We start from the raw sequence: 22342 nt of genomic DNA, 5'->3' as shown, positions 1-22342 counted from the left end.
ACTAGATACGTTCCTTGCCTTCTCCGAGTCTCTCATCCCTACTTCCCAGCACATTTTTCATGTTAGTCTTGTGGTATGTGTGAGTTCATGTGTGTTTATCTTTCTCTCTTTATTAGACTGTGAGCTGATTGGAAGGTGAAGATTTTAATTTATTCTCCATGATTTTTCCTATAGTGCTTCATACACAGTAGGCAGATAATAAGTATTGGTCAAATTGAGCAGTGTGGGTTGGGTGGCCCCATAGGAAGAAATCTGGCTTAATATCCTTTGGGAGCCTAACTTCCCCAAATGCCCTCTGCCTACCGCAGCTCAGCTAGAGCTCTGAGCTGGCTGAAAGCCTCCTGCTGGCTGCTGCACATCCTCCATCACAGCCATCCTTGGAGGACTTCTCGCCTCCTCCAACCTCTGCACTCAGGCAATATACAGACTGCTAAGGCTTTGGCTCTTCTAAAGCTGGAGCCCCTCCATACTCTGTAAGGTCAGGAGGCCTTGGCTTCCTGTCCTGACTCTGATCCTAGTTAGCTGTGGCAGTCAACTGGGCTTCATTAGCTCAGCAGTAAAGGAGGCAGTGACACCCTCTTTCCACTTGACCGTCACTAGGTGATGAAGTATGGGAAGGACTTGCAGTCACATGGCATTTGTACCCAAAATGCGTTATTGTATTGGATTTGAATTGGGTTTGGTAGTCATAATGTTTGGCCATCTGCTTGGAACTGTAAGTGACCACAGAGAGCTCTTCGCATGAGAAAAAAGGAGATGGTTTTTTGTTTTAGAGATGAAGTAATTCAAAGACTCTCAGATCATATACACTTTAAGTGGTAGTGTTGGCACTTGATGCTGCCAAGTCCTCTGGCTTCAGCCCTGAGACTTTTCTTACTCCATGGTGGAAAATATCCTGCAAGTGGGAGGGAGGAAATTAATTTCTTCATTTCCAAAAGCTGATCTTCAGGACATTGTTGGGTGGCAGGAAGAAAGATGGTGCTCATTTATTCTAAGCTGACATTCTGCCTTCTTTTGAGTTCCATTTCCCTGTTATTCTGAAGTAGACGAGACCTTGGGAGCATTGATGAGGTACAGCAGATTTCTTTGGAAGATGCTCTTTCTAGCCAAGAGGTTGAGGTCGCCTATGTCTGCAGTGAAAGCTCCAGCCATGAAGACTATGTCAGGTGGGTTTTCAATGTAGGCTGTCCTTGCCCTGCACACTAGTGCAGGACTACAAAAATGATGGAGCATGCTGAAACCCTGCAAAGGGGTCTTAATGGTCAATGTGGAAAATTACAATTGTTCCGTGACCTTTGAAATTTGTTGTCAAAATGTTAGAAAAGGTCTTACTGTTGGTTGTAAATGTATAAGGAAGTGCAGAAAATAGGGAAACTAATATTTATTTAGTATTTTTTCAATTACTGAAGTAGATTGAATGTCCCCCCAAACTCATTGAAACTTAGTCCCCACTGTAACTGTTGAGGGTGGGAAATCCTATCAAGATAATAGGAAGGTAAGGCCTTGAAGAGATGATTAGGACGTGAGCACTGTGCCCAAGTGGTTTGATGGTTTAATGGTGGTCATGGCATGGTTCGGAGGCTTTCAAAGGAGGAGGTGTGAGGAGTCAGCCCCCTCTCTACTTCCATCATCCTGCATGGGATTCCCTGCATTGTTGTAGCGTTACCACCAAGCACAAGGCTCTCACCAGATATGTCCCATGGACTTTGGACTTCTTAACCTCCAAAACTATAAGCAATACATTGTTTTCTTACAAACTCCCTAGTTACACCTATTGCAACAGATATAGACTAATACAATTAACATAATAGGATTTTCCACCTTCTTCACACTGTCACAATGGGGATTAAGTTTTCAGCCTGAGCTCTGGAGGGACACAGTTCAATCCACAGCAAACGGCTCATACTTCAAGACCCAATTCAGATGTCATTAGTGACCTTTTCACACTGCTTCAAGCAGAGCTAGTTGCTGTGGGTTTTGTAGTTTTTAATTTGTAGCTTACATGTGGTAATAGGTAATTTAATAGTTAATGAGTCTTTGTTTCTCCTCTAGAGTAAATGGTAAGTAATACTTAATTGAATAAGCGATTGGATGAATGTTCCAATTATTACCTAACTAGGAAGTCATTCTTTCACAGGATAGTAGAAAACAATGGGAGGCACCATTCTCCTCCATATTCTCTGGTACATACTCTTACCCTCGTTCATCTCACACACACACACACACACACACACGACTCTTGTGCACTTACAACATTCTGCTTTCTGTCATGCAGAACATTTTAGTGAAGCTTATTTGATGTGTTCTTTCCCTGTACTTATCTCTTTCACCAAAGGCAGTTCCTTAATGCTGGCAAGCATGTGCTTGTGGAATACCCCATGACGCTGTCATCTGCAGCAGCTCAGGAACTGTGGGAACTGGCCGAGCAGAAAGGTGACGTATGCTCTGTCTGGAATGTGGCTGCTCTCACTAAGGGTTTCTGCCTCCAGTATTTCTATGGTACCATCTTTCTGCCTTTAAAGTTTAACCCCATTTTAGATATTTTGCCCTGGCTACACTGGTACTATGGGCTCCCAACCCCCTCTGCACCCCCGTACTGTAGGCGCACATAGGGAGGAATAAGGGATGAGTGAGGGCAGAGGGATGGGTGGGAGTTTGCAGTCTTTTGGTCAAGGCTTATCAGCTTCTTTACTTTAATGAAAAACCATGAATTAGCCTCCACCTATGCTAGGATCATGACATTATTTTGGTTTTATTCAGGTGATACTTATGTTGCTAATGGAATAATGCCCAGATCAGAGTACAGTCATTCCTTGGTATCTGTGGGGAATTGACCACCTATTTACACCAAAATCCTCAAATGCTCAAAGTCCCTTTTATAAACTGATATAGTACTTATTTGCATATAACCTACCCACATCCTCCTGTATACTTTAAATTATCTCTAGATTACTTATAATACTTAATACAATGTAAATGTTAAGTAAATAGTGGTTATAGTGTATTGTTTAGGGAATAATGACAAAGGGGGAAAAGTCTGTACATGTTCAGCACAGACACAAGCATCTTTTTTTCTTTTTTTTTTCCTGTATATTTTTGATCCAAGGTTGATTGAGTCCATGGATGTGGAACCTGCCACTCCCTCCCCCCCATTGATTTGAAGGGCCAGCTATAATTGATTGTCTCATATGCTTACTTTATAATATTTATTAAATATTTAGTATATGTCAGGAATTTGGAAACTCTGCTAAGCACTTTATATGTTATTTTGCTTAATTATCTTAGAAACCCTTGGAAGTAGTATTTTCTCTATTTTACGTATAGGATATCATGGCTCAAAGAAGTTAAATAATTTGTGCCAAGCCACAAAGCTAGTAACATGACTACTATGTGAGAAGTGGCGATTTGAATTCAGTGCTGTCAGCTTTTGAAGTCTGTGTTTGTTCCCCTAAGCCATGCTGCCCTCTAGAGGTTTTTATGTTTTTACAGTAACCGGATAAGCCCCTCTTGGAGGCAACTAGAATGTTTAGGCATTTGAGGAATTAGTTAAGTGAAGTTTAAGTCACATACTCTTTTGTTTGAGCATTTGCCAATGAAAAATCTTTAATATATAAAGAAAGTATGGCGAACAGGTGTAATGAAAATTAACAAGGAAATCCTGTGCTTACCACCACCATAGACTGATCATACTTTGTTGAAACTCTTGATTTCCTTTCTCCAACACTGGGCTGTGCTTCTTGAGGTCAAGATGCATCTTTCACTTTGGTTGTCCCAGCAGCTGAACACTGCATGGAACTTTGTAGACATTCAGTAGGTGTTTGTTGAATGAACAGTTGTATAAATGAATATAGAAGTGAAGGAAAGGATTGGGGAGCTTTGGGGCCTTTACCTTTTATACTATTTCTCATGGCACAGATGTCCATGGAAAAAGTACAAGATGCCAAAGTATGCCACACAGATTTCTTGCTAATTACAAAGGGAAGAGAATGTAATTTTACAATGAAGAGCTCTGTTGTCAACATCCTGACCAAATGATTGCTAATATGACTCAATCTGATGTTATGAGCCAACTGTTGTGATTTGCATTACCCATAAGATATTCTTGCAAAATGTTTACCTGAATGTAATTGAGAGTTAAACCAAACTTTCAGTTCACAGGAAATACAGAGATAGAGGAACAAGTTAAATAAAAAAATTAAGCATACTAGAGTGTGGAACAAGATAATAGGCTAAGTTTCTTCAAAAAGATAATGCCCTGTGTATATGACTTCCTTCCAAAGAGTACAATATGAAAAGGTGAGAAGATTAACTTTACAGTGGAGAAGCCAGACACTACCTCAACCGATGATCAAGGTTAACATCAATAGTGATAAGTCATGTTAAACAGTATATATGCTTGGTATGATGGGATGAGAATGGCCCTTTACCTCTGTAGTTTTCCTCTCCAGAACACATAACCCCAGTCTAATCATGAGAAAACCATCAAGACAAATCCTCCTTGAGGGACATTCTACAAAATACCTGACCAGTGCTCTTCAGAACTGTCAAGGTCATTAAAAACACGAAAAGTCTGAGAAGCTTTCCAGCCCAAGAGGAGTCTAAGGAGACCTGACAACTAAATGTAATGTGGTATCCTGAATGGCATATTGAACAGAAAAGGTACATTAAGTAAAAACTAAAGAAATCTAAGTAAAATACAGACTTTAGTTAGTTTTTAATAAATGAGACAAAAATGGGAAACAAAACACCAAAGACCAATGTTATATCGGTGTCTTGGTATTAGTCCCTTAAGCAGAATCTGGGTGGATATGTACATATCTTGAATGATTTACAAAAAGGAAAAATGCCCTTAACAATACAAGTTGCCTTTGTTCATTAGGAATGTATTCATTACTCATTCCAGAACATTAATTGAGCAGATTTTATAAGATAGTTATGATTATGCACGAGATATTGTACTTGGTACTAGGGACACAAAAAGAGAGCCCTTGTCCTTGATGAGCTTATATTGACAAATGTTTACAGCTAGTAGTATTAACTTATCTGCAGAAAGTGAATTGAAAAGGTATTTACATGTAGCCCTTGAAGTAATAATCTTATTCATCTTGTCATACCTAAATGTTATATTGGTTTGCGTGGCAAAAGTTACAGATGATTTGGGAGTGAGGTCAGCAAGATGGCAGAATAAGAATTCCAAGGCCCTTATTTCCCCATATACACGACTTAACACTATATGGACCAAATGGCCTTTTTGAGAATTCTGGAAATGATTTAAGAGGTCGCAACGTGATAGGTAAGCAAAAGCCAAGAAGAGCCATAGCCACATCAGAGTGGGTATGGAAATTTGTTGCATTAACCCGCCATAGCCCCTTCCTCTCCCCAGTACAATATGGAGCGATTGGGAGAAAACTCCTAACCCCTGACCTCCCTTGGGAGGGGAAGGGAAAAGTGGAACATGCATCCAATGTTCTGGCTTTTCAGGGAGCTTCCTGAGGGACCGGTTTCTGTCTCACCTGACTCAGAGGTCAGCAGAATGGCAGCATACTTTGGGTGCCAGGTTGGGGGCCTCTGAAAACAAAGATGAGCACAGTGGCTTGTTACAGCACCAAAGAGAATGCAGTACTTCAGACAAATGTGAGTGGGGCAAGAGAGTGCAGGGCTTTAAGAATGGTGGCATACCTCTTTAACTGGGAAATTACACTCATAACCCAGGGAAGGTGCATCCCCAGAAAAAGTTTCAGAGGCCCCTAGAATCTCTAGTCAGGTTAATTCATGAAGGTCTTCCACTGTGTGAATCCAGTTCATCAAGAATGAGAGAAATAGCTGTTTTTCCAAATGTCCAAATCTCAACAGATTGTCTTACAAGGCATACAAAGGAGCAGAGCAGTGTGGCCTAATCAGAGTATGAAAGTAAATCTCCAGAAACCAGCCCTACCTAAAGAACTGGAGATCTATGAATTAGCTGACAAAGAATGTAAAATAACTATCTAAAAGATGCTCAGTCAGCTAAAAGAGAACACAGACAACTAAATGAAATCAGGAAAATGATGTATGAAGAAAATAACTTCAACAAAGATATGTAAAATTTGAAAAAGAACCAAACAAATTCTGGAGCTGGAAATACAAAAAATGAATTGAAAAATTCAGTAGAGAAGTTTGACTGTAGATTTGATCAATAGAAGAAAGAATCAGCAACTTGAAGACAGGTCTTTGTGAGTCTGAGGAAAAAAAAAAAAAAGAATGAAGGAAATGAAGAGAGTCCAAGGGACTTATCGGGCACCATCAAGCAGATCACCATATGCGTTTGGAACTCCCAGGAGGAGGAGAAGAGAGAGGAAAGGCCAGAGAGCTTATTTAAAGAAATAGTAGCTGAAAATGTCCCAAATTGGAGGAAGGAAATGGACATGCAAATTCAGGAAGCTCAATGAATTTGAACTAGGATAAACCCAAGGAGACCCACATCAAGACACATTATAATCACTCTATCAAAAGTCACAAAGAATTTAAATTTTTTTTTTATTGAGACACATTGATTGTATATATTTATAGGGTACAGAGTTATATTTCAGTACACATATACAATGTGTGATGATTACGTCAGGGTAATTAACATATCAAAGACAGAATCTGTGTGTGTGTGTGTGTGTGTGTGTGTGTGTGTGTGTGTGGTGTGTGTGTGTGTGTGTGTGTGTGTGTGTGTGTGTGAGACCAGTGAGGGAATCGTAACCCTTGGCTTGGTGTCGCCCGCACCGCGCTCAGCCAGTGAGCGCACTGGCCATCCCTACATAGGATCCGAACCAGCAGCCTTGGCGCTGGAGTGCCACTGCGCTTCCAGCACCACACTCTCCCAAGTGAGCCAGGGGGTCGGCCCAAAGACAGAATCTTGATAGCAGCAAGAAAAACATGACTTCTTTTGTAGAAAGGAGCCTCCTGTAAGATTATCAGTGTATTTTTCAGCAGAAACCATGCATACCAGAAGGCAGTAGGATGATATATTCAAAGTGCCCAAAGGAAAAAAACTGCCAACCAAGAGTACTATATCCAGCGAAGTGGTCCTTGAAAAGTGAAGGAGAAATTAAGGTTTTCCTTGACAGACAAATGCTGAGGGAATTAATCACACCAGACCTGCAGGAAATGCTAAAGGAAATCCTTCTAGTTGTAATGAAAAGACATTAGACAAATACAAAAATATATTGCTTTCTGTTATAGGTAAATATATAGACAAATACAGACTTATGTAGTATTCTAATGTTGATGTGTAAATCACTTTTTGGTATACAATTTAAAAGACAAAAACAAAAATAACTATAAATCTATGTTACTATACAGTATAAAAAGATGTAATTTGTAACATCAATAACAAAATGAGGGGTCAGATGTAAAGGAGTAGAATTTTTGTGTGAGATTGAAATTAAAAATAGATTGTATTATCAGTTATCAGTTGTTATCAGTTTAAAGTAGATAGTGGTAACTTTATGATGTTTTATGGAATCCTCACAGTAGCTGCAAAGAAAATTCCTATAAACATACACAGAAGGAAATAATAGAGGAATCAAAGCCTGACCACCACACAAAAATCTGTGAAACACAATGGCAATAAGAGAAGAAAAGAGACAAAATAGATACAAGATATACAGAAAACAAGTAACAAAATGGCATTAGTAAGTTCTACCAGTAATTAATTTAAATGTAAATGGATTGAGCTCAAAATACATAGACTTCTATAGAATGGCTGAATGGATTAAAAAACAAGATCCAAGTATATGCTGTCCACAGGAAACTCACTTTAGATGTAAGGAGGACACCATAGACTTAAAATGAAAGGATGGGAAAAGATATTGCATGCAAATGTAACCAAAAGAGAGCAGAAGTGGTAGTACTTATATCAGACAAAATAGACTTTACGTGAAAAATTGTCACAAGAGATGAAGGACATTAAATAATGATAAAAGGGTCAGTTCATCTAACATCAGAGCTCCTGAATATATGAAATAGACATTGACAGAACTGAAAGGAAAGCAACACAATAATAGTAGGAGACATCAGTACCCCACTTTCTATAATGGATAGAACAACCAGACAGAAGGTCAATATGGAGACAGATTACTTGAACAACTGCAGATGAATGGGACGTGAGAGATGTACACAGAGCACTCCATCCAACAATAGCAGAATACACATTCTCCTTAGGCATGATAGAACATTCTCCAGGATAGACCACATGTAGGCCACAATGTCTTAACAAAGTTAAGAAGATTGAAGTCATACTAAGTATTTTTTCCAGGCATAATTGAATGAAACTAGAAATCAGTAGCAGAAGAAAAACTGAAAAATTCACAAATATGTGAAAATTAAACACCATTAAACAACCAGTGGGTCAAAGAAGAAATCACAAGGGGAATTAGAAATATCTTGAGACAGATGAAAATGAAAATACAACATATCAAAACTTTTGAGATGTAGCAAAAGCAGTTCTATGAGGGAAGTTCATAAAGGTAAATGCTTACATTAAATGAGAAGAAAGATGTCAAATCAACAACCTATCTTTATACCTCAAGGAACTAGAAAAAGAAGAGCAAGCAAACTAAATCCAAAGTTAGCAGATGGAAGGAAATAAAGATTAGAGCAGAGATAAATGAAATAGAGAATAAAAAGGCCTGTTTTTTCTTTAAATCAGCAAAACAGACCAAACCTTAGCAGATTAAGAAGAAAAGAAAGAAAACTCAAATAACTAAAATCAAAAATGAAAGAGAAGACAGATTCCACAGAAATAAAAAGTATTATAAGAGACTATGAGCAATTACTACAATACCTGGATAACCAAGAAGAAATGGATAAATTCCTAGTAGCACACAATTTAACTAATTTTGAATCATGAAGAAATAGATATCTGAACAGATCTATAATTAGTAAGGAGATTGAATCAGTAATCAAAGAGCTCCCAACAAAGAAAAGCCTAGGACCAGATGGCTTCACTAGAGAATTCTACCAAATATTTAAGCAGACAGTGTCTTGATCAAATGGTGCTGGGAAAACTGAATATCTATATCAAAAGAATGAAGTTACACTATATACAAAAATTAACTCCAATGGATTAAAGACCTAATCTTAAGACCTAAAACTGTAATATTCTTAGAAGAAAACATAGTGGGGAAAGCTCCATGAAAACAGATTTGGCAGTAATCTCTCGGGTATGACAAGAAAAGCAAAAATAGATGGACTACATCAGACTTAAAAACTTCTATGCATCAAAGAAACAATCAACAGAGTGAAAAAGCAACCTATGGAATGGGTGAAGATATTTGCAAATCCTATCTTTGATGAGAGGTTATTATCCAGAATATCTAAAAGAATTCTACAGTTCATCAACAAGCCAACCAAACATGCTGATTAAAAAATGGACAAAGAACTTGAATAGACATTTCTCCAAAGATCATAAACAAATGGCAAACAAGCATATGAAAAAGTGCTCAACATCACTAATCATTATGGAAATACAAATCAAAACCACAATGAGATATCACTCACACCCATTAGGATTGCCACTATCAAAAAACATCAGGAAAAAGCATTGAGAAAAGTATGGAGAAATTAGAACCCTTGTGCACTGTTAGTGGGAATATAAAATGATGCAGCTGCCATGGGAAACAGTATGGAGGTTCCTCAAAAAAATGTATTTTATTTTATTTATTTTATTAACAGTTGATTATACATATCTGTGGGGTACAGAGTTGAATATCATTACCTGTGTACAATATGTGATGATTAGTATATTGAACATTATACAATGTAATCGTTTTTAGTGGCCCTTTACAAATTCCTCCCTTGTTCCACTTCCCCTTTCCCACCTCTGGTAACCTCAGTTCTGTTCTCTTTTGAATTTTCAACATATTATTATGATTGTTGTATCTTTCTTTTTCTTATTTGTTTATTTTTTAGCTCCCACTATGAGTGGGGACATGTGGTATTTCTCTTTCTGTGCCTGGCTTATTTCACTTAACATGATTTTCTCTAAGTTTATCCACGTTGCTGCAGATGGCAGTATTTCATTCTCTTTTCATGGCAGGATAGTATTCCACTGTATATATATACCACATTTTCCTTATCCAGTTGTCTGATGGTGGTCTGTTAGGTTGGTTCCAACTCCTGGATATTGTAGATAGAGCTGTGATAAACATGGGGGTGCAGATATTCCTTTGACATGATGATTTCCATTCCTTTGGGAATATCCCCAGGAGTGGAATTACTGGATCATATGGTAGTTCTGTCTGAAGTTGTTTGAGAAATCTCTATACCATTTTCCTTAATGGCTGCACCAACTTACAGTCCCACCAACAGTATAGGAGCGTTCCCCCTTCAAAAATTAAAAATAGAATTACCTGGATGCTACAGGTTAAATGTGGCCCCCAAATTCATGTATTGGAAACTTAATCTCCATTGTAACAGTGTTAAGAGGGTGGGGAATCCTATGATGGTAATTGAAAGATGGGGACTTCAGGAAGTGATTGGATTGTGACAACTGTACCCTTGTGATTGGATCCATTGATGGTTTAATGGGTGTGGTTCTGGTGGCTTTATAAAGAGAGTTGATTGAGGAGCTTTGCTCCCTCTTGCTCAGTCCATTCTTGCCATGCGACACCCCATGTTGAAGAAGGCTTCACTAGGTTTGCCCATGCGCTGGGGACTCCCCAGCCTCTGAAGTGTAAGAAATACATTTTGTTTTCTTATTAATCACCCAGTGTGAAGTGTTGTTATAAGCAACAGAAACAGACTAATACACTGGGTGTATATCAGAAAGAATTGAAAGCAGGATCTTCATAGCATCCACAGTGCCAAGAAGTGGAAGCAACTCAAATGTCAATCAGTGGATGAAAGGATAAAGAAAATGTGGTATGTACGTTCAATGGAATATTAGCCTTAAAAAAGGACATCTGTCACACGCAACAACATGAGTGAACCTTGAGCACATTATGCAAAGTGAAATACCCCAGTTACAAAAAAGACAATACTGTATGATTCCACTTGTATGAGGTATCTAAAGTAGTCAAAGTCACAGAAACAGAGATTAGAATGGTGGTTGCTAGGGGGTGGAGGATGGGGGGAATGGAGACTTGTTCAATGGCAGTGAGTTTCAGTTTTGCTAGATAAAAAGGGTTTAGAGATCTGTTTCACAACAATGTGAATATAGTTAACATTACTGAATGGTATGTGTAAAAATGGTTAATATGGTAAATTTTATGTTTTTTTTTTTTTAAGTACAATTTAACAATAAAACAAAGTTAGAAGAGTGAGGGCAGTCATAGTCAAAGAGGTAGGATTTTACCTAAAATGGAATGCTGGTGCACAGTAATTAGAAGGCTGTAAGTGCAACACCATTAACTAAACAATTTTGGGAGTCAAAATATGTGTAAAAGAACCTTAGAAATTTAGATCTTTTGTAAACCTCATTTTATAGAAATATGTAAAAAGGTTTTTATACAGAAGTGTTTATACCAACATTATTTATAAGAGCAAAAAATGGTAAACAATTTTGGTGTCCATTAGTAACTGAATGGTTAATGTTAATTACAGTGTATTCAACTGATAGAATATTATTCAGGTTCTAAAAATCATGAAGATTCTTATTGACTTAATCAAAGGTACATTATACAAGGCTAAATACAAAATATATCTTACAAAACTATGTGTAGTATTATTTTTAAACAAGTACAGGTGTACAATTTGTTTAATAGTGGTTATTTCTTGGTAGTGGCATTCTGGATAGTTTTTTTTTTTTGTATTTTTCTGTATTTTTCACCCTTAATTCTGCCAGTTAATCACTGTTAATATTTGATTTCATTTGCATTTTTCCCCCTGCATATATGTGAATATGATGTTTATATTGATGTTTAAGCAATACAAGAATGGTCTCAGATCCTTCCTGAGAGATGATATAAAGACAGATTTGTTAAGTGGTGATCTGTGTCACTGAGGGGGGCAGAAAGTCTGACAGGAAAGGGGCACTAGGGAAATTTCTGGGATAACAAAAATGTCTTATAAGTTCTGGGTGATTTATACTTGTCCACAAACTTTCTAAATGTTCTACAGTGACAAGATTTAATTGTACTTTAAACAATAAAAATAAGTATAATTTTGTATCTGTCATATGACTACAACCGTGATAAAGGATTCATAGTAGAATAGCTGGAAGGAAATATACCAATATGTTAGCAGTGGTTTTTTTCTGGTAAGTGGGATCACAGTTGATTTTATTTCTGGTTTTCCCACCAAACTGAAAAATACTCATTTATTATTCTTATGACTTTAAAAAACCCTTAAGTTGAAAGGTGAACAAAATTATGTTTCCTTGTGAATTTTATAACATATACTGCTTATGTCAGAAAACTGCCAAAATATATTTGGGGAAAACAAATGAGCTGAGCATTTTAATTCATTAATTATAAGTTGCCTTTTTATTTCTGCCTAGGAAGTTGTCTCTTGTTTCATAATCCATAATGGATGTTTCTGGCTTGCTGTCATATTTTTGTCATGATAACTGTTTGTTTATTTTTTTGGACTTTATTTTGAAATAACCTTAAACTTATACAGAGAAGTTGTAAATACAGTACAAAGAACTATTTTTTCTTGAGTCCTTTGAAAGTAACTTGCCAATGTGATCCACAAATACTTCTATGTGTATTTTTTATGAGTGAAAACATTCTCCTATATAACCACGTATCACCATCAAAATCTGGAAATTAACATTGATACATTGTTATGACCTAATTCTCAGACCCTATTCACATTTCACCAGTTGTCTCCATAATGTGCTTTATAGCAAAATGATTTAGTTCAGAATCACACGTCGTCTTCAGTTGTCATATCGCTTGTAGTGTTCTTCACTCTGGATAGTTTCTCAATCTTTCTTTGACAATATGAAGATTATTGGATAGTTATTTTGTAGAATGTCCCTAAATTTGAGTTTATCTGATGTTTTTCATGAGTAGATTTGGGGTATGCATCTTTCACAGAAATATTGTAGAAGTAATGCTGTGTTTTTCATGCTGCATAATCAGGTGGTGGCCATTTTCACTTCGTCCCATCACTAATGATATCACTTGTTTAAGGTGGTGGCTGCCAGCTTCTCCACTGAAAGTTAATTTTTTCCCCTTTGCAATTAATAATTACTTTGTGGAGAGGTAGTTTGAAACTAGGAAAATATCCATTTTCATCACACTTTGTGATTATTTATTTATTATGTTGGTATGGACTCATGGCTTTTTTTAAATCAGTGCATTATAATCTATTACTTTCATTGTTTATTTTGAAGTTCAAGTTATTATAGATTTGGTCAGTGAGGACCTCTTCATGCTGGCTCCCTTGCCATTTTGTTATGTTTACATTATTCTTTGCGTACTTGCTTTCTGGCACAAAATGGTTTAGGCTCATCTTGTACTTTCTCTGCCTCAGCCTTGGAATTAGTCATTTCTCCAATGGCTGATGCTATTTTGGTTGCCTAGATTTGGGTACTAGGTGTGCTTATCACTTTGGGGTATCTCTGCTTTTAGGCCCTTTCAGTGAACAGATCTACAAATATATGTATATGAACGTATGTGTGCATGTGTCTAGGTACTATGGTTACCACATGTGTTTATTGCAATAGAGCATTGAGCGAATGATAGAAAAACAACCAAAGATGCAGTTGGAAGGTAAAAATTTCTTTAATAACCCTGGATTTGGAAATACAGAGACTGTTACATAGTGCTAGAGAGAACACAACATGCTCCCAGACATGGTCCAGATTCCCAGATGCCCAGAATCCCCTCAGAGATGTAGATGAAATTACCTCCAAGGAGAGAAGCGTCTACTTATCGCAGACCATTCTGTGCTGGAAGCTTCCACTTACTGCAAGAAGCTCCCTTTGCCGTATTCATGTGCTCAGAGTGAGTGAGAGGAATCTCAATCTGGAAACTCAGGCCACATGCCTGCTCACTCACAAAGTGCAGAGCAAGCTTCGAACGTTTGGCAGTGTTCAGCGTGAAGCTGGGTGAACAAAGGCTGACGTCCCAGGAGCATCTCCCAGTGGCCCAGATTTCTGTCTGTTTCAGTGAAACTGTAGATCAAAACCACATTTAGTACTTAATTACAAAATAGTTTTGATATTTTATGAAGCTTCTGGCCTAGATATGAAAAAGCCACCAGAGCAAACGTTGTTTAACAGCTTTGTTTTAGAATTCAGAATTTTAGTTATGGATATTAAGACTTTGTCCTCCCCAAACTAGATCATTTAAACAATCTATCTGGTTCTTCCAGTTCTTTGATTGAAGAATAATTTTAGCCTCCTCCTCCAGTCCTCGTGGTCTCTTTTCTGCTCCGTGTTTCTTAGAGTTTTATGCTGCATTGCCCCTTCTGTTTAGGACAGAAGCCAGCACTCACACACTTCCCTGATCTTATCTTGCCTGTGGGGACAGGGGATACCATCCTGCTTTCTTAGATTTTCATTTCTGTTGTAAGCTTAGAACTGGCAGCAGTAAGGGTGTCGTGGCGTGTGCCTGGGGTGGTTCTGAGTACTGTGTGTCCTGTGTGGGAGGAAAACAAAGATAGACTCCAGGGTCAGCAATTGTACACAATTGATAATGAATGCCTGTTTTTATTCCATTTTTGTCATGACAGGAAAAATCTTGCATGAGGAGCATGTTGAACTCTTGATGGAGGAATTTGTGTTCCTGAAAAAAGAAGTGGTGGGGAAAGATCTGCTGAAAGGGTCACTTCTCTTCACAGGTCAGTTTTAGGCAGGTCACAGGCCACAGGGGAGGTCAGAAGGCTGGTGGAGTCTTTCCTAGCTCTCCAGGTGTGAGCCTAGATTCATTTGAGTCAGGGCCAGTTCAGTTTAATTTTCACATACTTCCATGAACAATCAAAATATCTATTTTTATTCTTTTCTCAAATGAGATTTAATTGCTTGGTGGGCCTTAGGTAGATAGTGTGTTAGAAATCTCAAGCATGTTTATGCTTCTGAACCACTCTGTTAGGCAGGATTTTCTCTCATGAAATCTTAACTAGCTGGAGATAATATTTTTCTACTGGAGGTAGTACATGAAAACTATTTGAAAAGGACTGGGAGATGGGTGCTCGGAGAGAAGTACGTTTTTATAATTCTCTTTGCAGAGCAAATTGAATACGCATAGCTCCTTTCCTCCTCCAGCAAGTTACAAGGACGTTGGCTACAAGTACAACATTTGGTCCACCATATGTTTGGCTATTTACTCTGTGGTCATTCTTTGAGCAGCTTCATTAGCAATGGGAAATGAGCGTGCTGGAGCCTCCTGCTCTGGCAGTCATCTTCGAACGGACTCCTTATCTAGTTATACCCTGGAGTGTCGGGGCCAACTTTCCTGAGGGCTCTCAGTACAGAAAGGAGAACCTGACATGGCCTGGCATTGTTGAATGGTAAAACCACTCATCTCTTCATGAGTTTCCAGAAAATACAGTAGACCCTCATTTCAAAATTCATCTTCGTCCTTGTAAATGATGATGTAATGTGAGTTGTGGCAACAAATAGTAATAGTCATTAATTCATACAAGGAACTGTGGTAAGTATGTGACATGCATTATCTCACGTTGATTCATACATATCACAGTCCTGTAAAGTGGGTATTTATTACCCCCTTTATACAGGTAAAGAAACTGAAGCTCAGAGAGCGACTTCACAAAGTTGACAGTCTTGTGACAGAGACAGATCTGAGCTCAGGTCTCTGACCATGTGGCTTGAACTTTTGATGGCTGCTCAGTACTCTTGTCTAAAGAACTAGAGCAGATGGTAACCAGCCCAGAGGGTGTCTTCTTCCTTTCGTCAGTTTGATAGTTAGGTGCTAGTGATTTCAAACCATGTTGTATATGAAACTTCTAATTTTTGTTTGCTTTTATTTATAACTTATTAATTTTTTTAGAGCATGCTTATTGTTAATTATGGATTAAGTGAATATCAAAGTCATAAGAAACATTTGCATTGTAATGTATCAGTTAAGAAATCTTTTAAATTTAGATTACGTTTAAAATTTGGATTGGGGGCAGAAGGGAACAGTTTCTCAACCAGATTTCTCAGACAGATACTCTTTTGAGTAAACTTTTTTTGTTCACAAGATTGGGGACAGTAATATAACATTTAATACTGCATCGATTTTCTTGATTTTGGAGTAGCTTAAAGGTATTACTATTTTCTTCATAGTTATCCAGATGCCTTCACCCTATTGCCGTTTACACATATGGTGTTTGTAAGAATACAGGCGTGAGGGGCTAAAATACCATGATTCTTCTACTTTTACCAGACTACTTTAAATCACTAATTGAAGAAGATATTTATGCATGTATACTCATGTGTGTGTGTGTGTATCTCTAGGTATGTGTACATAGATCTATATATTAGAAGCCTTAAATGTTTTTTATTATCCTGTTTGGCTGGATTGACTGTTGTTTCTAGTAGACTGTTTTATTTTACTAACAAAACTGAATTTAATAAGCAAGAAAAAAAGGGAGATGCTTTTATGGAAGAGTTTAAATTTAGCCACCTGAGTTTTCATTAGTGTTATTAGTCATCTTGCACACCCACCATGTATGGCGAGGTCTCGTTGTCCTGATCACTGGGCCACATCTTCTCACTCCCACATCACCCCCTGGGTCCTGCTCTCCACCCGGCAGTGCCTCGTTCCCAGTTCCCACGTGTGTGTGATTCCCTGCAGCTGGGCCATTGGAAGAAGAGCGGTTTGGCTTCCCCTCCTTCAGCGGCATCTCTCGCCTGACCTGGCTGGTCTCCCTCTTTGGGGAGCTTTCTCTTGTGTCTGCCACTTTGGAAGAGCGAAAGGAAGATCAGTATATGAAGATGACTGTGTGCCTGGAAACAGAGAACAAATGGTAAGTTGTGAGAACTATGAGGAGAAGGAAACTTAAGGACATCTTCATGGGTTCAGAAGGGTGAATCCAGAGGGATCCCCAAGGGGCTAGACCCTGGCTCCCAGCTCCAGAAGGATGGTGTGCTTTTGCAGACAAAGCACTGAGATTTCACTTACATTGCCTCATCTCATCCTCTTAGCAGCCCTGTGAGGTAGAGAAGACAAAGATCATCCCATTTACAGTAAGTAAATAGAGGCTTACAGAATTTGAGCAGGTTGCCCAAGTCATGCAAGTAATTCATACCAGGTTTAGTAGTAGGAACTAAGTTACTTCTATGACCTGAATCTTTTCCAATGTTCTATTATGAAAGTTTTCAGACATATGGTGAAGTTTGAAGAATTTTGTAGTGAACACACGCACCTGCTACCTGGATTCTACTATTTACATTGCACTCTACTTGCTTATCACATGTCCACATACACACCCCTCAGTGTCAACAGAATTTAAGATTCTGCTTGTTAGCTTTATCATCACATTGTATTGTCACACTGTTCCTAAAATGTTCTCTTTATTTCTCATACCAAGTCTTTTTTTAACAAAAGCACATTCATAGTTTTCCTTAAAAAGCATTTGGATCGTGTAAAATACTTAGAACGGTAAGGATTTCAGAGTGCTGCTATATGTGTTTCCAGGTAGGTAGGTCTCCTGATAGTAAAACAAACAGACCACTGGGTATTGAAGAAAACAGTATTTGAGTCCCTGAATGAAGCCTGAACTATGTTCATTTCCAGGAGTTTTTTCTTTGCTAGGAGAAAGCAGGGGCCTAGCAGATGAAGGCAAATCATGCAGAGTTTGGACGTGCTGCCCGTGGAGCAATTGGCAGTGGTGGCCCCAGCTCTGATGTCAGCTGTGTGACTGTTAGGATTGCAGCCATGGTCAGACCTATCCACAGACACTTGCAGTCTCCTGCAGGCAGAGCTGAAGGTGCCACAGGAGCACAGGGAAGGGAAACCTGAGGTGTTAGATCATGCTTCTCAGTGGAGGGGGTGCCATGCTCAGTCTTGAAGTTTGAGTCAGAGTAAGACAGTAAACAATGTAGGGAAAGCAGAGGCTGCCTCTCGGTTTTGCACAGGGGAGGTAAACATCAGATGAGGGGTTGGACAGATGACAAATGCTGTATAATAACTTCTTAAATATATACGGTATTTTCTGCTTCACAGATTGCATTTTTATTTTTATTTCTTTTTTTGGTGGCTGGCTGGTATAGGGATCGAACCCTGGACCTTGATATTATCAACACCACGCTGTAACCAACTGAGCTACCTGGCCAGCCCCACAGATTGCATTTTTAATCTCACGTCACCACAGAGACATATGTAAAAGTGTATATTTATTATCATTACTTATTTTTACTGATGAGGAAATTGAGGTGTATGAGGCATCCTGACATTTTGCATTTTGTCAAACTCCAAGACTTCATGTTATTTGGAAGGACATGAGAAATTTTCTTAGATGGATAAGACTGTATTATCTCAAATTTAAATTTTTTCCAGTGTCAAAATAAAGCAGGGCATATGTTGCATTAAAATTCTTTGTCTTCACATTCTGGAATGTTTGCAGGCTATATTGTAAGCTTTTAAAACTTGCCACGGGAATTAATTTTTTAGATGAAGTTAGACTACATTTTTGATAGAGTTTGTAATATTCATTTCTTAAAATTTCAATCATAATCAAAAAGTTTTAGTTGATGGCTTGGTCACCTTACTTTTACTTAATTTACTAATTTATCTCCTGTATCCTGGATTCTTTATCTGACCTGAATATGCATTTTTTATTTATGGGCTAGTGAGTCATCTTAATACCTTCTAGCATGGAAAAGTTGCCGTTCTGCCGTTCTTCGTGGCAGGCTGTCCCCGCGTGGCTCATGTGCCCTGTGTACAGCATGCTGTGTGTGGTGAAGAAAAGCCGTCTTATCCTAGGACGCAGCCCAGGCTTCTGGTTGTGCCTTGGAAGAATGCTTTGGGATTCGTAGGCTTCTTGTCTCTCTCTGCCAAGGCTAAGCTCAGTCTGCAGGCCAGATTTTATTTCAGCTAGAAGTAGACATCTTTCCAGGGCTCTCCACTAATCATTAGGAGCCACTGTCAGCTGTCTTGGGACAGAATTCCTTAAGTAACAGCTACCTTCAGAAGACATAGGGGAGTAGAGCAGTGGTCATCACTTGAATCCTTGATGTGCAAGTACTAGTATTAGCTAATGTTTATTGAATACTTACTATGTGCCAGGCATGGCCTAGCCCTTTTATAAGGGCTTTCTCATTTAATCTGTATATCAACTTTCTGAAGTAGGTATTATTATCACTTGGGAAACTGAGGCTCAGGGAGGTTAGAAACTTGCCCAAAGACACAGTTAAGAAGTACTTGTGTGGAATTCATACTCAGGGAGCCTGTCTCCAGACCTCAAGCTATGTGCCTTCCAGCAGTTTTCAGACTTTGTAAAAATAGACATTAGAAATATTTTTCAACTCAAGTGTTATGAAGTATATAAAAGAAGTACAAGTTTTAACTCTCCTGTTGAAGCCAGTTGGTAGGAGTAGTGCCTGTTCCTTCTTTAGGGCTTGTTAGAAAATCAGCAGCTCTATCATGCTTGCAGACACTGGCACCAGGTGCATGGCTATAGTTGGACAACTTCCTGTAGAAGGTGAGAAACAAGTAGCACTTTTGCAGGTAGTCAGTGCCCAGGGTGGTAAAAGCAAACATTTCAAATGAAAGTTTTCACAGAGAGGAGGTGCAGGGGAGCTGTCTGTGAACTCAGCCTTGCGTTTTTGTTGGAATGTCTGGAGCTGGGTGCTGTCCAAGTCCAGAACATGAGGGGACCAGGTACTATCTTCAGCTTTACTCCACCCAGTTGGCAGGAGAGTGCCAACTGCTGATGTCCTCACTTAAACCCATCCTTAGGAAACAGCATGACTTTCCAAGTTTTTAGCAGACAGGGCTGCAAAACGAGGAAGTTATTCTGTAAACATCACTCCTGATGTTGTTGCATGTATGGATGGGTATGGTTTGGCTCCCCCTTAATGTCCTCTACATCTTTTCCTCTCAAGCATTCGCCCCACACTCCAGCGTTGGCCTTGGTAAGCTGGGTTAGCCCAGGGAGAGGACTTCTTTACTCAGTTTGGTGGCAGCCCTGAGCTTCCTACAACACCTTGTGTCCTTTCCTGCAATACCACACCCAATCTTAAGCCTTGTTATGAACCACCACTCTAGAAGCAGATAACAGAAAAGGATGAAGGTGGCTTCCCCTCATCCTTTATCATTGCTGATTTAACCTGCTCACCCTAGGCCTAATCTACTGCAGCCAAATGAGAGGAGAGGAAATCCTATGAATGCTCTGATGTATGCTCAGGATTTAACACCATCCCTACTCACACTGAAAGTCCCATCACTTAGCATAACAGGCCAACAAAACTGCCTTGTCCTTGTCCCTGGCTCATCCCTGTGAGAAAAGAAAGGGGAGGAGAAGCAAAGAGAAGTAGCCAGAGCCAACACCAAGTCATCCTCCTCCTAGGACTTTTCTCTAAGAAGGAGAGAAAAATATGTATATGTATGTGAAGATGTTGAATGCAGGATGCGTATATTAATTTAAAAATTGAAAAGAGCTTAAATATTTGGCAACAATAAAATGTTAAATAAACTATTATCTCTTGTACATGATATACAGACAAAAATAATCACAGTAGAATTTATAGGATCATAAAAATATTTTAAAAGAAGCAAAAGAAGCACAATCAAGAGTTGTTTATGGCTTTATGGTTTACATGCTGTGTGTATGTAAAGCTTCTTACTTTAGGTCAAAGTGTACTTAGGAGAACATTTCTCTGTTTTCCATCACAGCTCTTACCTGTTGTAAAGAGAGAAATGATTAACCCAGAGAAAGAAGAAACTTTGGAGAAGTGGAGTCTATCCTGTTTGGAGTTTAGATTTTTATGAGTGCTGACATGAAGAGGGAATTTGAAATAGACAGAGGTGTCTTGTTAATCCGTAATGGATATTTTCTGGCATGTGTTTGGGTTAAGAGACTTCCTCAAGAATCTGATGAAAGGACTGTAAAAATGTGCGCATAAACAAAACAAGAGTTGTCACAAAGTCTCAGGCTCATCGATTGCCTGAAGTCCATATCTGACTCCCTAGAGGGATTCATGAGACTCTGGGTAAAAAGTCTTAATAACTAGTGTGCACACAAGTTATTGAATGAATTCTCCTGCCTGGTAACAATTTAAATAAAGGACCATTGGCAGAAAAGTTGGAACACAGTCACCACCCATGGCTTTTGGGAGGCATTGGGATGCCACCTGAGCCACCACACTGAGTGACAGTCACAGGGAAGATGGGTGCAGAATGACCTGCTACAAGGTGGCTGGGTGCCAGCACACACCCATCTGTGCCCATGCAATCTCTAACGCTGCTTCCTTTGTCCTTGCAGCCCGCTGTCATGGATTGAGGAGAAAGGGCCTGGTATGAAACGAAACAGATATTTAAGCTTCCATTTCAAATCTGGGTCCCTGGAGAATGTGCCAAATGTAGGAGTCAATAAGAACATTTTCCTGAAAGATCAAAATATATTTGTCCAGAAACTCTTGGGCCAGTTCTCTGAGGAGGAACTGGCTGCTGAGAAGAAACGCATCCTGCACTGCCTGGGGCTTGCAGAGGAAATCCAGAAACGCTGCCGTCTGCAGAAGTAAGAGGAGGGAGCAGCGCGGCACCTCCAGGATGGAACCAAAGTTTGGTTTTTATGAAAAGTTGACCTTTATCTTTATTTTTACAATTAAATATGTTGGGTAAACATTATTAGCTTGTGACGAGCTGTGTTGGGGGTGATATTTGGGGTTGGGAACTATGCGGTGGGGGTGAGGAAAGAAATAACCTTGGTTGCACTGAGCTAAATGCTTTATATGCCTGATTTTAATTACTCTCCCCAACGACCTTGTGAGATGGGTATTACCAGGCCAGCTTTCACTGGTTACTGGAAAATCTTTTTTGAAGTCATCTAGACAGTAAAGAGCAGAACTAGAGTTTAAACCCCACCGATGCTCTGAACCACTATAAAATACTGCCTTGAACCCTCTTCTCTGCTTTAAAGAAATTCATTTTCCCCCATAAATTTTCACTAGTTGCTGGGAATTCTAAAAATGAATAAGATATAGACACTGTCCTCATAATGTAGATCCAATAGAAGAGAGATGTACCAATGGACCTGGAGAAAGATTCAGGGAAGACCAGATCTTGAAGAATAGGTTAGCTGGGTGAAGGTTGGTTGGCTTTCCTGGCCGAGGGCTGCACGAGCAAAGGAATGGAAGTGAGAAGCAGCCTCAAGAGCACCCTGCAAATAGTATTGCCAGAGCTTTGGAGTAGGGGAGGGAGTCCTAGAGAGGCAGGTCTGACTTTCTTCAGGGAACCTATTAGGTAGCGCAGAAGTG

General features: G+C 39.0%; 1 protein-coding gene across 8 annotated transcripts in view; it reads left to right on the top strand.

Moving 5' to 3' along the window:
- Nucleotides 1-21713, top strand: part of BLVRA (biliverdin reductase A) — a 34810-nt gene extending 13097 nt beyond the window's left edge. For 4 of the 8 annotated variants that reach the window (XM_063114257.1, XM_063114255.1, XM_063114252.1 and 1 more), the window contains 5 exons: nt 1047-1166; nt 2336-2433; nt 14653-14760; nt 16719-16890; nt 21349-21713. In XM_063114257.1, coding sequence (XP_062970327.1) covers nt 1047-1166; nt 2336-2433; nt 14653-14760; nt 16719-16890; nt 21349-21607 — 757 coding nt within the window. In that variant the 3' untranslated portion in view covers nt 21608-21713. Of the gene's footprint in view, nt 1-1043; nt 1167-2335; nt 2434-14652; nt 14761-16718; nt 16891-21348 lie in introns of all 8 variants that reach the window. The other 4 variants (XM_063114256.1, XM_063114253.1, XM_063114251.1 and 1 more) reach the window with 1 other exon arrangement.
- Nucleotides 21714-22342: the final 629 nt, after the last annotated feature.

The sequence above is a fragment of the Cynocephalus volans genome, chromosome 11, assembly GCF_027409185.1.
Source record: "Cynocephalus volans isolate mCynVol1 chromosome 11, mCynVol1.pri, whole genome shotgun sequence".
Classification (NCBI taxonomy): Eukaryota; Metazoa; Chordata; class Mammalia; order Dermoptera; family Cynocephalidae; genus Cynocephalus; species Cynocephalus volans.
This window is presented reverse-complemented; position numbering and strand designations above follow the sequence as displayed.